General features: G+C 32.1%; 1 protein-coding gene across 1 annotated transcript; it reads left to right on the top strand.

Moving 5' to 3' along the window:
- Positions 1-5,194: 5,194 nt before the first annotated feature.
- LOC115968988 (2-methoxy-6-polyprenyl-1,4-benzoquinol methylase, mitochondrial-like) lies at positions 5,195-12,681 on the top strand. The gene is made up of 9 exons (XM_031088540.1): positions 5,195-5,324; positions 6,011-6,106; positions 7,775-7,901; positions 8,001-8,062; positions 8,915-9,073; positions 9,209-9,353; positions 10,338-10,409; positions 10,863-10,971; positions 12,286-12,681. The coding sequence occupies exons 2-9, from the start codon at positions 6,013-6,015 to the stop codon at positions 12,385-12,387; spliced, it is 870 nt and encodes a 289-aa protein (XP_030944400.1). The 5' UTR covers positions 5,195-5,324; positions 6,011-6,012; the 3' UTR covers positions 12,388-12,681.
- The last annotated feature ends 836 nt before the right edge of the window (positions 12,682-13,517 follow it).

The following is a 13,517-nucleotide window of genomic DNA, read 5'->3' as shown; positions in this document are numbered from 1 at the left end:
CATACTCAACAAAGCTAAATGATAAATTATGTTTAACAATAGCCTCCGCTAACATCTCACGAAACTCTTCTTGAGTTATCTTGTTTTGTAACACTGACACACTACCCTCTTCTTCACCACTTGTTTTGCTTCTTTTCGTTTTAAGCATTTAAGAAGATGGCGATGCAAGTTTGATGTTCCATGATGACGATCCGCCAAAAACATTTTCCCACACCATTGACAAGTAGCCTTAATTATCCCATCTTCATTCATAGGCAATTTCACAAATTCATTCCAAACTATAGAAGTGTGTAGTTTCTGTTTTTCCTTTTTTTTTTTTTCCTGGAACACCTATTGGTTTCTTAAACTTTGATTTTGAATTAACTCTTAAAGATGGTGAAGGATTAGGAGAAGTATCCATTATTACAGCATCATCATCGCTTTCCAAATTTACAGCCGGAGAAGCCGCTGCACTCTAATTATCAAAGCAAAATATATAATTAAAATTAAAATTTTAGTCTATTTAAGACATCTAAAGAAATTGTAAACGGTTAACATTAACATAACTACATAAGACATTCATACATCCATCCAAACAACAAAGAGGCAGAGGCAGAGGCAGAGCACTAGAGCAGTATACTATATTTGATGACACATTCATCCAAGATTCCAAATGACACAAACATTCAACAATCAAACACACAAATAATTAAATATAATGTTGGCAGAGGCAGAGCAGTAATGTATACTATATTATTATTGCTAAATCATAAATTCATAATATTAAAAAATAAATCCAAAAACTAAAAACATTTAGGGATTTAAGAGAATGATGAAAAGATTTAACTAACCTTCACCATAGTTGATGATTTGTGGTTGTCTTGTGCACCTCTTAAATGGGTCGGTAGCTGTGTGGGTGGCGAGAGACAGAGAGAAAGCAGAGGTTGAATGTGTTGCCAGTGTAGAAGGGCAAAAGCTGAATGTGTGAAAAGTGAAGATTGATTCAATGAAGAAGGGCAGAGGCTGCCAGGCAAGACTGAGGACGGCGCAAGAGATAAGAAGCGGAGGAATGAGGAGAGGAACTCAACTTTCAGCTTTAGCCTTTAGGTTTCAGTGTTTTTTTTTTTTTGTTTTTGACTGAAGGTTTCCGTTTCACTGTTTTAGCCTTTTAGTTTTAGGTTTGTACCGTATGTAACTTTGTTTGTATAATTAATTAATTCATTTTTGTGGCTTTGGACAATGGAGAATCAGAGTGGACTACAGCTAGCAGCCTAGCAACAAGCATAAATGACAAAACATTGAAATTGAATGAGATTTTTTAATTTTTAATGGCTGTGAGACAGCCTTTTAAGCCATTGGTCGGTAGGTCCTTGGCTAATTGACTAACCTTGTCACTTGTGTTGTGTTTGTAGTGAGCCTAGTGACTTCACTGACTTAGTGACTTGTCTTGTCTTAGTCTTAGTTGTTTACTGTCAAGTATTGATTTTTTTTTTTGGGTAAACTATCCAGCATTGATGGACGGTTGTGTAGTTATGCTTTATTATTATTTACTACTTTATTAGTTTTGATACTTATACATAAAGTATCAGGACGTAATTAGAAAAAAAAATTTTAGCGACTTTTTTAACGGGTTGGGTCATGGGTTATTCAGGTGGGGTCGGGTTGACCCACAAAAAAAATCGGGTCGGGTTACGGGTCAACCCGTTTTTGCTTCGAGTGAAAAAAAAAAAAAAAAAAAAAAAAAAAAGGGTTCGGGTCAGGTTTTTTTCGGGTCGGGTCGGGTCGGGTCAGAAAATTCTGACCCGTATTGCCATGTCTATTTTGGGGTCTAAGGCGAGAATTAAAAATATATGTGTATGTATATGTATGCTTATGTATGTATATGTGTATGTTTATGTGTGTGTATGTGTATATTTATGTTTATGTGAATGTGCATGTGTGTTTATGTTTATGTGTGTATATTTATGTATGTGTATGTGTGTGTATGTATATATTTATATTTATGTGTATGTGCATATATGTTTATGTTTGTTTTTGTGTATATTTGTTTTTGTGTTCATGTATGTTTATGCATATCTATGTATGTGTGTATATTTATGTATGTTTATATTTATAAACAAAAAATATAAACATAAACACACATACACATAAACATACATGAACACAAACAGGGGCGGAGGGAAGGGGGGGCGAGGGAGGGCATATGCCCCCCCTGATGCTCCAAAAATTCTCAAGTAATATATAGTACAATGTCTTATTTGCATACATAAAGACAATCAGCTTTTTTACATACATATTGTACTTGTACTATGTATTAGTTCATTGTAGGAAAACAATTTCACATTTGGGCCACTGCAACTATTTAAAAAAAAGTAAAGGGTCCTACCTTATAATAATATTATAATAAAATAAAACTCCTACTTCTCCACCACTATTTTGTTGAATAGAATTATGAAAAAAAAAAAAAAAAAAAAAAAAACCTACTTTCACTCACTAGTCATTATAGCACCTCAAAAAAAGTTAAGAACCACAAAATTTTTCACAACTTTTTATTACAACTTGCATGGCAGTGTGATTGTTGAAAAAAAAAATTTGTGAGTTTGTATGTTAGTATTTGTTAATTACTCATAATCTGTCATATCAAAGTTTTGACAAAAACATTGTGAAATAATTTATGGTCTAGAACTATTCATAGTACCTCTATTACGTATAGCAATTTTTTCTTTCCACACAAACATTTTTTAGTCTCAAACCCAAGTTTTTTTTTTACAAACCCAAATTTTAATTGTATATGACAATTACATTTGCATATATTTGTTAATTTATTTTATTATTAATATCACTCAATACTTTTTCAAATTAATTTTACTCTCTTTTGATCTTGCCCCCCCTAACCTAAAATCTTGGCTCCGCCACTGAACACAAAAACAAATATACACAAAAACAAACAAATATAAACACATATACACATAAACACGTATAAACAAACATAAACAAAAACAAACAAACAAATATAAATACACATACACATAAACAGACACACATAAACATAAACATAAACATAAACATAAACATACATAGACATAAACACATATACAGACTGAGAAAAATTAAAGTCTCATATAGATCAGAAAAAATTGAAAATTAACACCAATCCTCAAACAATTTCGTTAGTTACTTTGGTTTGATAAATCGAGCCTTTATGTGTGCTTATATTTATATTTAAGTCTATGTGTATGTATATGTATATTTACGTTTATGTGAGTTTATACGTGTTTATGTGTATGTGTATTTATATTTATGTATATGTATATTATGTGCATGTGTATGTATGTTTATGTCCATTTGTATGTGTATGTGTATGTGTATGTGTACGTGTATGTATATGTATGTATGTGTGTTTATGTATGTGTATGTGTACTTATGTATGTGTATGGGTATGTGTATGTGTAGGTCTCTTTGTCTTTTTCAGATTCAGGTACAATACCCTGATGCAATTGTAATTAATGGCTGAGATTAAAAGTTGAAAAAACAACTTTCAATCTCAACCATTAAATAAAATATATTAAAGGAGAGTTAAAAAGTTTTTTAAAAAAGAGAGTAAAAATGTAAAAAAAATATCTATGACAGTGTACCTGATCTCAATCCGTCTTTCTTCTTTTACCATTTTTCTTTTCTTCTTTTTTACGTAGTGCTTTGTTCTTCTTCCTTTTATTTCTCTTTATACGTTGCCTAGGCTGACAGGAGAAGAGCGAGCGAAAGTCACGTCAAGAAAGGAAATCGAAGATTGTGCTGCCGAGTCAAAGATTATAAAAATCTCTTCCTCTTAATTCAGACGATCCTCTTAGGTGAAATTGTGGACCACAAGGCTTCACCAGATTATGGTGTGTGATTTTTGGTTATTTATTTATTTATTTGAGATTATGAAGTAAATAGTTTTTACATTTTGCTTACTCTTTCTATTTTCTGAAAACACTTTTCTAGGAAATGCCTTTTTTTTTTTTTTTTGCTTTACTTTCAATCTATTATTTTTGCTTGTGGTATGTGTTCGATTAATTTGGATCCAAAATTAGTTCAACAAGATGATTCTTCTTCTAAAATATAATAACAAAACCAATATATGTTTTTTTAACGGTGGGTTCACTTTCAGTGTTTTCATTTTGTGATTTTGATTGTTTTGTGGGTTTTGTGCTTTGATTTCGGTGGGTGTGATTTGATTTGTGATTTATTGGGCCTGTGGGTTTTTATTGCGATTTGATTCTGGCTGGGTTTTGGTCGTGGTGGTAGTCGTGATTTTATTTTGGCTGGGTTTCGGCAGTGGTGTGTGGTTGGAGGTGATGAGCTTGAAAAGCTCTGGCCATGGAGGTTTAGAAGGAGAGCTTGGTAGTCAGCCCTAGAGCACGGTGTGACGTGGGTTAAGGTAGAGAGAGGATGAGAGGGAAACAGGGGTGGCCCTAGATATTTTTGGGTCTAAAGCGAGAACTAAAAATGAGGCATTTTTTATACTTATATAATAATTAAATTAATGTTTATTTAATATTTTTATATTATATTTTTCATCATTATTTTCATTTTCTTCTAAATTATTTTGAAGTTCATTATCAAGATTTGTTTTATTGCAAAATTGAACACCATTTTCTTCTAAATTATTTTGGTGAATTTCTTGCTCATTTGTGATATTTTCATCTAAATTTTGTGTTATATTTTGTTTATTACTAATAAAAAATTTATCCATTGATCTTTTTTGAGACTCAATTAATTTTTCTTTTTTTAAGTTTTTCATATCCAGATGCATATTTTCTAGTAGACATTTCTAATCAAACAATATATTTATAAAGACTAAAATAAAAAATAACTTTCAAGTATAGAGCAAATGAGAAATAGAACCTGATTTATATAAAAGTATTGTTGAAGTTTCACTGAACAATAACAAGTTTCTAACAATCTCAACCTACATAAATAAATAAAAAAATGAAGTACAAGCATAACAAAAATTTAAGCACAACCATAACACTAACACAAGACTTATTAATAAGACCCACCAAAAAAAAAAAAAAAAAAACTTGAAGGCCCAAACTTAACGCCCAGTCCAGGGAGGGTCCAGGCAGCCAAAAAGTTACAAAACCAGCCAGGGACTGGGAGGGCCCAAATAAACAAAGTCATCTTAAGTTCTAACAAATAAAATGGCCCAAATATTTATAATTTTATACCTGAACCTCAGAACCTGATACGGTGAGGTGAGCAGTTGAGACTTGAGAGAGGCGGAGAGCAGAGAATCAGAGAGAGGCTGAGGCGGTCCAGCTGGACCAGCCGTCCAGGCGGAGGAGCAGAGACTAGAGAGAAAGGTAAAACTTTTAGGGTTTTGATTTGTGATTGTTTTGTGGTTATTCTCTTAGACTGGATTTGTAGTTTACCTGGTTGATTTTTGGTCAATGATTTTGTTTAGAACCAATGTTTAATAGGATTTACCAAAATTTTTGTTTTTTTGGTTAAAAGGATGTGCCACATTATTTTTGCAATTGCCTAACTCGCCTAAGGGAAGGGCTGGCCCTGCCCATGCTTTTTAAAGCTTGAAGTGCAAAAAAATAATTTTTTTTTTTTTTTTTTTTAAATTGGAGTTGAGTCATTTTGATTGAAGTCTGAGCTAAAAATAAAAATAAATAAAAAAATGAAAAAAAACCCAGATACAAAAAAAATATTCTTTGATTTATCTTTGGTTTAAAAAAAAATTAAATTAAATTAGAAGTTAGAAATTTTATGTGTTTTGTTGAATACACTGTTGTCCCATAGAATCCTTAATTCTGTGAGTTTGCTGAATTTGATAATATGTCTCATTGAAACCTTAATCCTTTTTTTTTTTTGGTTGGTTGCTTTTGGGACAAGTGGTAGTTTATCGTGGTATCAGAGTAGATGGTTCTGAGTTCAAACTCCGTGTCCACTATACCTGCCAAATTCAAAAGTTAAAATTCTCACATGTTGAGCTCCACTTATTGTGATGTGACTCTTCCATTTTTTTTTCTTTGGTTAACAGCCATGGCCTTGAGAATGGCGACCAGGAGGTTAGGGAGTAAACTGTTGCCCAGGTTCTCTTCTACATCTGTACTGCATTCACATGCCACCAGTTTTGGTTCGTCCATCTCTCTCTCTTCTGTGTGTGTGTGTCTTATTTTTTTCATTCAGACAATAAATCTATGCTGCACATTGAGGAAAAAGGATTTTGAGAGTATTAAGGTGACTTGGTTCTTGAATACTTCCTTCCAATACTGATAAAAATTGTTGACCTTTGGATTCCAAAATTTTCATTTGAAGGGTTTAATGTTAGAATCCCATCCCTTTCTTGAGTAGCGCTTCAAATGAAAACCATGATAAAGAATAAGCTTAGGCTGCAATTAGGATTACGGAGATCACAAATGGAGCTGATTTGATTCATTGGTTGTTAGCTAATATTTGCCTTTTTTTCCCTCTTTTCGTAAGTGCAAAATGCCACATTTTTTGCTCGAGGCAACCTAAGGGCATGGGGCATTAGACTTTTCATTAGTAAATTATGGAGAAATAGGGGGAAAAAGAGTTAAATTATAGAGGAACGTTAAAAAGTAAATTAACTTTTCCTCAGACAACATAGTTTAATACTAGCGTAAAGAACAATCGTAGTTATTGAATTAATAGTCAGTGTATGTGAAATTTATGCATGGAAAGTCCAAAAGTTGAGAAAAAAAATTATTTTGAGGAACATAAATATCTATACAAAGGTATATGTAAACATTTATTTTAAAAACTACTTATCAAATTTTTTTTTTTTTTTTTAAACTAAAAACTCTTGAGAACAACTAAATAATGAGATATGTGGCTACACTCTTTTTGCATAAGTTTTTATCTCATAAGGCGTTAAGGTCTTGATATATGACTTGGCTCATGAGTTGTAAGTGCACTAACTTCTAATGGTTTGCTAGTGTGTGTGTGTGTGTGTGTTTTTTTTTTTTTTTTTTTTTTTTAATAGGAAAAATCAAAAACTTCTAATGGTTTTCTAGTATTGTGCCATTTTAGAATCAACAATGAAAATAGGACCTACATTTAAAAAAAAAAAAAAGGGTATTGCAGATTAGGATAATTAATTGTTCCTTTAGTTCAAAGACATGGGTAAATATTTTATTATAGATGATTGAGATCAGAATTTTGTAAGTGAAAGAACTAACAATCTTCCTTTGAATCGGATTCCTTTTCCTGCAATTTTTTTAGCAAGGATTTTCTGTAGATCATGCAAGTAACTTTAAGTTTATCACAAAAGGGGGGGAATTTTCAGCACCCCTCAATTTCTCATGCTAACAAAATGGAACCTTGGTATATTCGGAAAGCTAATAACTTCCTTATCTTTTATTAGGGTATTGATGGTTCAAGTAACAAATACAACTTTCTTTAACTGTTCTTTGTAACCTATTGGTACCTCTGCTCATTCATATACTTTTTGATTGGTAATCAGTACAAACAGAAATTGAGCCACTTAATAAGGCAGGGATTTTCAAGGGTTAAGGCTATATACATTGTTTAGCAAAAATAACTTTTTCCATTGAAATGAAAACTGATCTAGTAGCTTTTTTCTTCAATTTGAGTGCATTGCATGATTTATCGTTAATTCAAAAGCATATGTGTGCGATCTTGGCCACTTAGAATGTATAGAAATTTATTGTAATTGCTATCTGCTGCTTAATTTAATTTTTTTATATAAGTGTTGTGCTGCTTAATCTTACCTTGTGTCACAGACAAATGTTAGGTCAAATTTGCCATACTTTCTTTTCAGGATTCAAAGAAATACCCGAGGAAGAGAAAAGTCGCATGGTTGGTAATGTCTTCAGCAATGTTGCTTCAAATTATGATTTGATGAATGATTTGATGAGTGCTGGATTACATAGATTATGGAAGGATAGGTAAGACCCTTAATAAGTGCAAAATTGATTTTATTTTGTGTTTGAAATCTATAGCTCTTTGCCTTCACATTTTTGCATATTGTCTTGCCATTATTTCAGACTGGTATCCAAACTGAATCCATTTCCTGGAATGAAGCATCTTGATGTGGCTGGTGGGACAGGTCAGCATACCGTGTGCAATGATAAATCTGAGGTTGCCAATGAGCTCTAGCTCAAATAGCACTTCCTCCTTTCATAATAATGGGACAGGGGTTGAGATCATGGGTTAAAATCCATTGAGTATGAGAATGACTTATCAATAAAAAATGATTAAATCTAAGATTTTTTTGTGTATGTAGGCTGAAAAGAGTGTGAGGGAAACCTTAAAAAAAGAGATAGAGAGAAAAAAAAGGGTAAACTACAAATTACCGCATTGTGGTTTTGAGGTTTATCACTTTGGCTCTCTTACTTTTCAAAACCTACACTAAAGAGAGTAAAGGGTATTTTGTAATTTTATTTGGTATCTTTGGTAATATAATGAGATTTTAATGACCCCTTCGTTAATGATAGTGAACTTCATTTTCTTTAAAATGCTAATGCTAACACGTGAAGAATGTCTATTATTTGATTATGAAAAAGAGATTACATTAACCTACTGTATTATGTGATGAATATAAATGTGTGATGTGTATATTAATGTATGGTTATGTAGGATAAATTAAGAAATTTTTCTAAGTGGGTTTGTGTGGGGTTAAGATTTAGGAGAACTCTAGATGCTTCACCATAGAGCTGTTAAAGATTCACCAAAGAAGATAATTTGTCATTTTGAAAGGTCAAGAGGTTAGTAAATTCCTGAGCTTCATGATAGAGCAGTTGAAGTATACTGTTAAATTCCTTGGCTACCACATAAAAGTCCTTATCTAGTGCAAAATGTATTTTATTTGTTATGGTGCAATCCAGATTTATTCTTGTCTTAATATCTTGCATGAATAATATTTGTTTATCTTGAGTTTTAATTTTTTGAAGTTTTGCAGGGGATGTAGCTTTTCGGATCCTGGAAACCTTAAACAGTGTGAAAAGTAGAGCAACACAAGATGTTCTTGATGATAATTTACATGAAGAAACTCAGATATTCGTGTGTGATATCAACCCTAAAATGTTAAATGTTGGTCAAAAGCGAGCCTTGGAGAGAGGTAAAATAAAAGGAGCTAGTAAACTATCATTGGACGAAAAATATGTTTCCCATAGAGGATTGCAAATGAAAATGATTTTCTCATAAATCCTCATGCTTTTATTTATAAATTAACAATTTCTCCCAACCTTTTTAGGTCTTGGAGAAGACAAATCCCTTATATGGGTGGAGGGAGATGCAGAAGCCTTGAACTACAAAGACAATTCAATGGATGGTTACACAATTGCCTTTGGGATTAGGAATGTTACACACATAGAGAAAGTTCTTGCTGAAGCTTATAGGTAAGCTTACATCTTAGCAAGGTTGTTGTACACCTTTACAACATTTAATATTCAGTATAGATCATGCAGTACAAAGTATCATTATGCCAAACTTGTTAATAATGTTGTTCAATAAGTTATAATTCTCTTTATGTGGATGTGTTTTTTTTTTTTTTTTGACATTCATTCAGACTTGAAATTATCTCATAGTCATAGTGATCAATTATGTTCTTGAATTTGAAACATGTTTATATAAATTTATTAAAATGCTTGTCTTCTTGCGGATTATGAGATGAAGAAGTTAGGAAACTAGTGATGACTTGAAAATAGTTTAGATGTTCAATAATATGACCATCATTATAATTTTTTATTTCAATCATTTACCTGTGTTATTCTAGTGTGGTGGGATTGCTTGAGACTTACCCAATTAATGGGTCAAATCTTTTTTTTTTTTTTTTTTTTTTTTTGATAATGGTGTAATTGCTAACTTGGTAAGGAACAAATCATTGAACATATACTCTCTTTGGCTTGTATTAAAGGAAAACAAGTTATTATCAGACATGAAAAAAAAAATTTAATTAAAATAAAAAAAGCCACAGGCTAGATCAGATGGTTGTTGCTGGATTTGATCTTCTAGGAATTTTTCCATAGACCTAAACAATTAATTTGTATAGTGAAACTGAGTTGGAGAACGAGAATGAAACCCCAACATCAGAGGCAATTTCTGATTGCTACCATATATATATATGCACCTGTGTGTGTATACTCAGAAATGATTGAAATATGGAATGAAGTATGAATTTAACAAGAGAATTTTCCGTATATTGATGGGTGGAAAGTATTGAGGGGTTTGCCACCCATTTTGTCTCAAACTTGATGATTATTAGTAAATAAACTACAATGCAGTACTGAAGAAAGTATGTCATACCTTTTTTTTTGCTTTTAAAGAAGTTTATTGCTCTGATGTTTATCTGGCTTGTTGGCTTATATGACTTTGTTTATCAGGGTACTAAAATGGGGAGGAAGATTCCTTTGCCTTGAACTCAGCCATGTGGAAGTTCCTATATTTAAGGAATTGTGAGTATCCGATTAATGCCTTTACTTGGGACAAAATCTGTATTTGATCAACCATGTTTGTAGCTTGGACAATCTCATATTTTCTAATTAGTGTCATCAACATCACGCCCTGTAACAATTACGTTTTTCATGAATTTTTTCTAACTTGAAATTTGACTTCCTTAAACACACCTTGGAGGGCTTTAATTTTTACATGATCCTAGTAACATGTTTATTTCATGAAGAACATAATATATTGCCATGTTAAATCTTTCCGGATAGATTTCACACTTTAGAGAAAATTGTGTTCATTTTGTATGAAGAACAAAGTGCCATTACAGCATTTACAGTTTTCAGATGAAAAAATTTTCAGGCTTTACTGGAACCTTTTTATTTTAATCCTCTCTCTGCTATATTTTTCTTTGCTGCTGTGTGCTTTCTCCTTAATTTAGTGCTGTTCATGTTCTTATGCAGATATGATTATTATTCATTCTCCATCATCCCAGCCGTGGGAGAGGTAGTTGCAGGTGATCGGGATTCTTATCAGTACCTGGTTGAGAGTATTCGCCGATTTCCCTCCCAGGTTATTATTCTTCTATCTTCCACTCTACATTTTACTATCCACTACAATTCGATTGATGTCTAGTAGTACTAAGACAACTAAGGCTGTCTGATGGAATTATGGTCTGGGCGCTGTAATGTAGCAACTATGAGCCACAACAAACTTTTTTTTTTTTCCTTAATTTTTTCCTGATTTATTTACTTAGTTACTTTCCTGAAGCATTGTCTTTCAACTTGTCAAGAGCTTTGTTACTCTATTGGCACTTCCTAGTATTTCCAATGAGAACGTCTAGAGTTCTAATCCCTCCATCCCCAACTATCGAAAAAAAAAAAAAAAAAATTGTCTTTTTACTTACTCAAAGTTGCTAGGTCTGTGTATGCATGTCATAATATTGGGAGTAAAAATTAAAGAGATTTGTTAGAACAAAGTGAATAAAGTGGGTTGTTTGCATTGACATGCTATTTCTTTGTTATAACTTCTGGTCCTAATTTTAATTTATGTTGTCTGTGTTTGTATGCATCATTTATATTTTTTATCTAACCTTGCTCATTAGTAGTTTGTATCAACTTGGCTTCTTTATGCTTCTAAGTTATTTATCAACTCTCTGTCTGTGGCTTATCAGCAGCCAGTGAAATACGCAATATTTTTTTTTCATTAATGGAATCTTCTACTATAATTAATAGAAGAAGGATTTTTATTCACTGAGGATATTTAGATGAGTTGGGGAGAGTTATATACACCTTTATGATTGCTTCTAGGACTTGCTTTGACCCAAATGCATGCTTTCAGTACCTGCTGATTTGAGGATTTTGAGAAATCTGCTGATTTTTGAAGTCTTTGCTAGTTGGGACATTGTTTGGGTGGTCTCGTATTTGGGGTTTTACACAATGTATTTCCATTTTTTATTTCATGCAATCTGTTTCTATTCCTGTTTGATTTGTTTGTATTTGTTTCGAGTACTCTGTTCATCATTGTGAACGTGATGTACTTCCTTTAATGAAAATATCTATTACCTATCAAAAAATATATATATACCTATTATGTGATGACAAATATAGATATCCTTAAAAAAAAAAAACCAGATGACCAAGGGCACTCAGGAAATATAGTTCCTATTACTTTTTTTTTTTTTTTTTGATAAGTAACATAAAAATTTTATTAAAAACACACAGCCCAGTAAATAGGAAATGTACAAAAAGGCAAAAACATCAAGAAACCAAATTACAATGATCTAGCATAATTGACTGAAATCTATAATTTGAGAAGAGTTGCCACTTTTTCCATTTGGATGATGCTGGTATCTTATATATTATTTGTCATTACTGATGAATGCAGGAGACATTTGCTTCAATGATAGCAGCTGCAGGGTTTCAGAAGGTTGAATATGAAAATCTTGTTGGTGGGGTAGTTGCCATCCATTCTGGGTTGAAAATTTAATTGTATCGATTCTGCATTGAAATTCAAAGAATTTTTGGATTGAAATTCTGTGGTGTCCAGCATGAAATCCTACATAAAATTCTTTAGTTCGTGAAATCCGAAAAATAGTTAGCTTTCAAGTTTTCTACTGTAGTTTGTTTGTTTCGTAATAGGGTTTTTTTCCATTCAAGGAGTGAAAGTCTTTTTACTTGTAATTTAGCAGACACACAAAAATATTTTGTATTCTTCAATACGAATTTTTGGTTTGTGAAGGTTGTCCTCCAATTAAAAGCACAGAGAAAGATGTATTTCTAAGTATTGTTCACTCTCTCCAAGTAGTAAATTCAAGCCCAAGAAAGATTCTTGACAGTGTTATTCAATACCCACCAAATATGAAGCAAAGAAAGAGAATTTGTCCTATTCCTTACCATCTCCCAATCTCACACACTCACTACTGGCTTCTAGTTATTCAACTGGTCAGATGATCTACAACTGGGCTGTGGCATATGTTTCTTGCAGCAGTGAACGATAAGGGCCAGTTTTAGGCCTCACAAACCAAAGTCAACCTCCTCTATGCCATTAACAAACTCAAAAGAACAGCTCAACTGATCAAATGTGTAGTATTTTTCTGTGTTTGGTATTGTGGAAAACATTTCCTCTTGTTAATATATAAAATAAAAATAAAAATAAAAAAACAAGTCCAACAGATTAGAAAAACTTTTTTTTTTTTTGGGTACGAGGAACTTTCTATAATTTGTGACTTTAAAATGAGCAAGGTAACTCAAACACTCTTAAAAAAACCATTCTACCAAATACTTTTTTCTTATTTTTTAAACAACAGTTTTTTCAGTATTTAAACACCGAAAACTTTTGTTCGGAATTATCATCCAAACAGGCTCTATACTTTAGACTGCTGTGAATAAACTCTACACCATAAAAAGCTGCTTTTCCCAATGGGCTCTCTCCATGTACCAATTATTGATCGATTGTTGACATATCATTGACTAGTTTACGAGTGAGTTCTTTTACTTAAAACAGCTGCTTTCTCAATTGAAGTTCCTATATGGTGAAAAAATGTAAAACTTTTTCCTATTTGTGATATGATTTTAAGAGTCAAAGTTTTTGTTTATATAATTATTTAAATTACAAAA

Source organism: Quercus lobata, chromosome 11, assembly GCF_001633185.2.
Source record: "Quercus lobata isolate SW786 chromosome 11, ValleyOak3.0 Primary Assembly, whole genome shotgun sequence".
Taxonomy (NCBI): domain Eukaryota; kingdom Viridiplantae; phylum Streptophyta; class Magnoliopsida; order Fagales; family Fagaceae; genus Quercus; species Quercus lobata.
The sequence above is the reverse complement of the archived record's forward strand: the minus strand, read 5'-3'. Positions and strand labels throughout refer to the sequence as shown.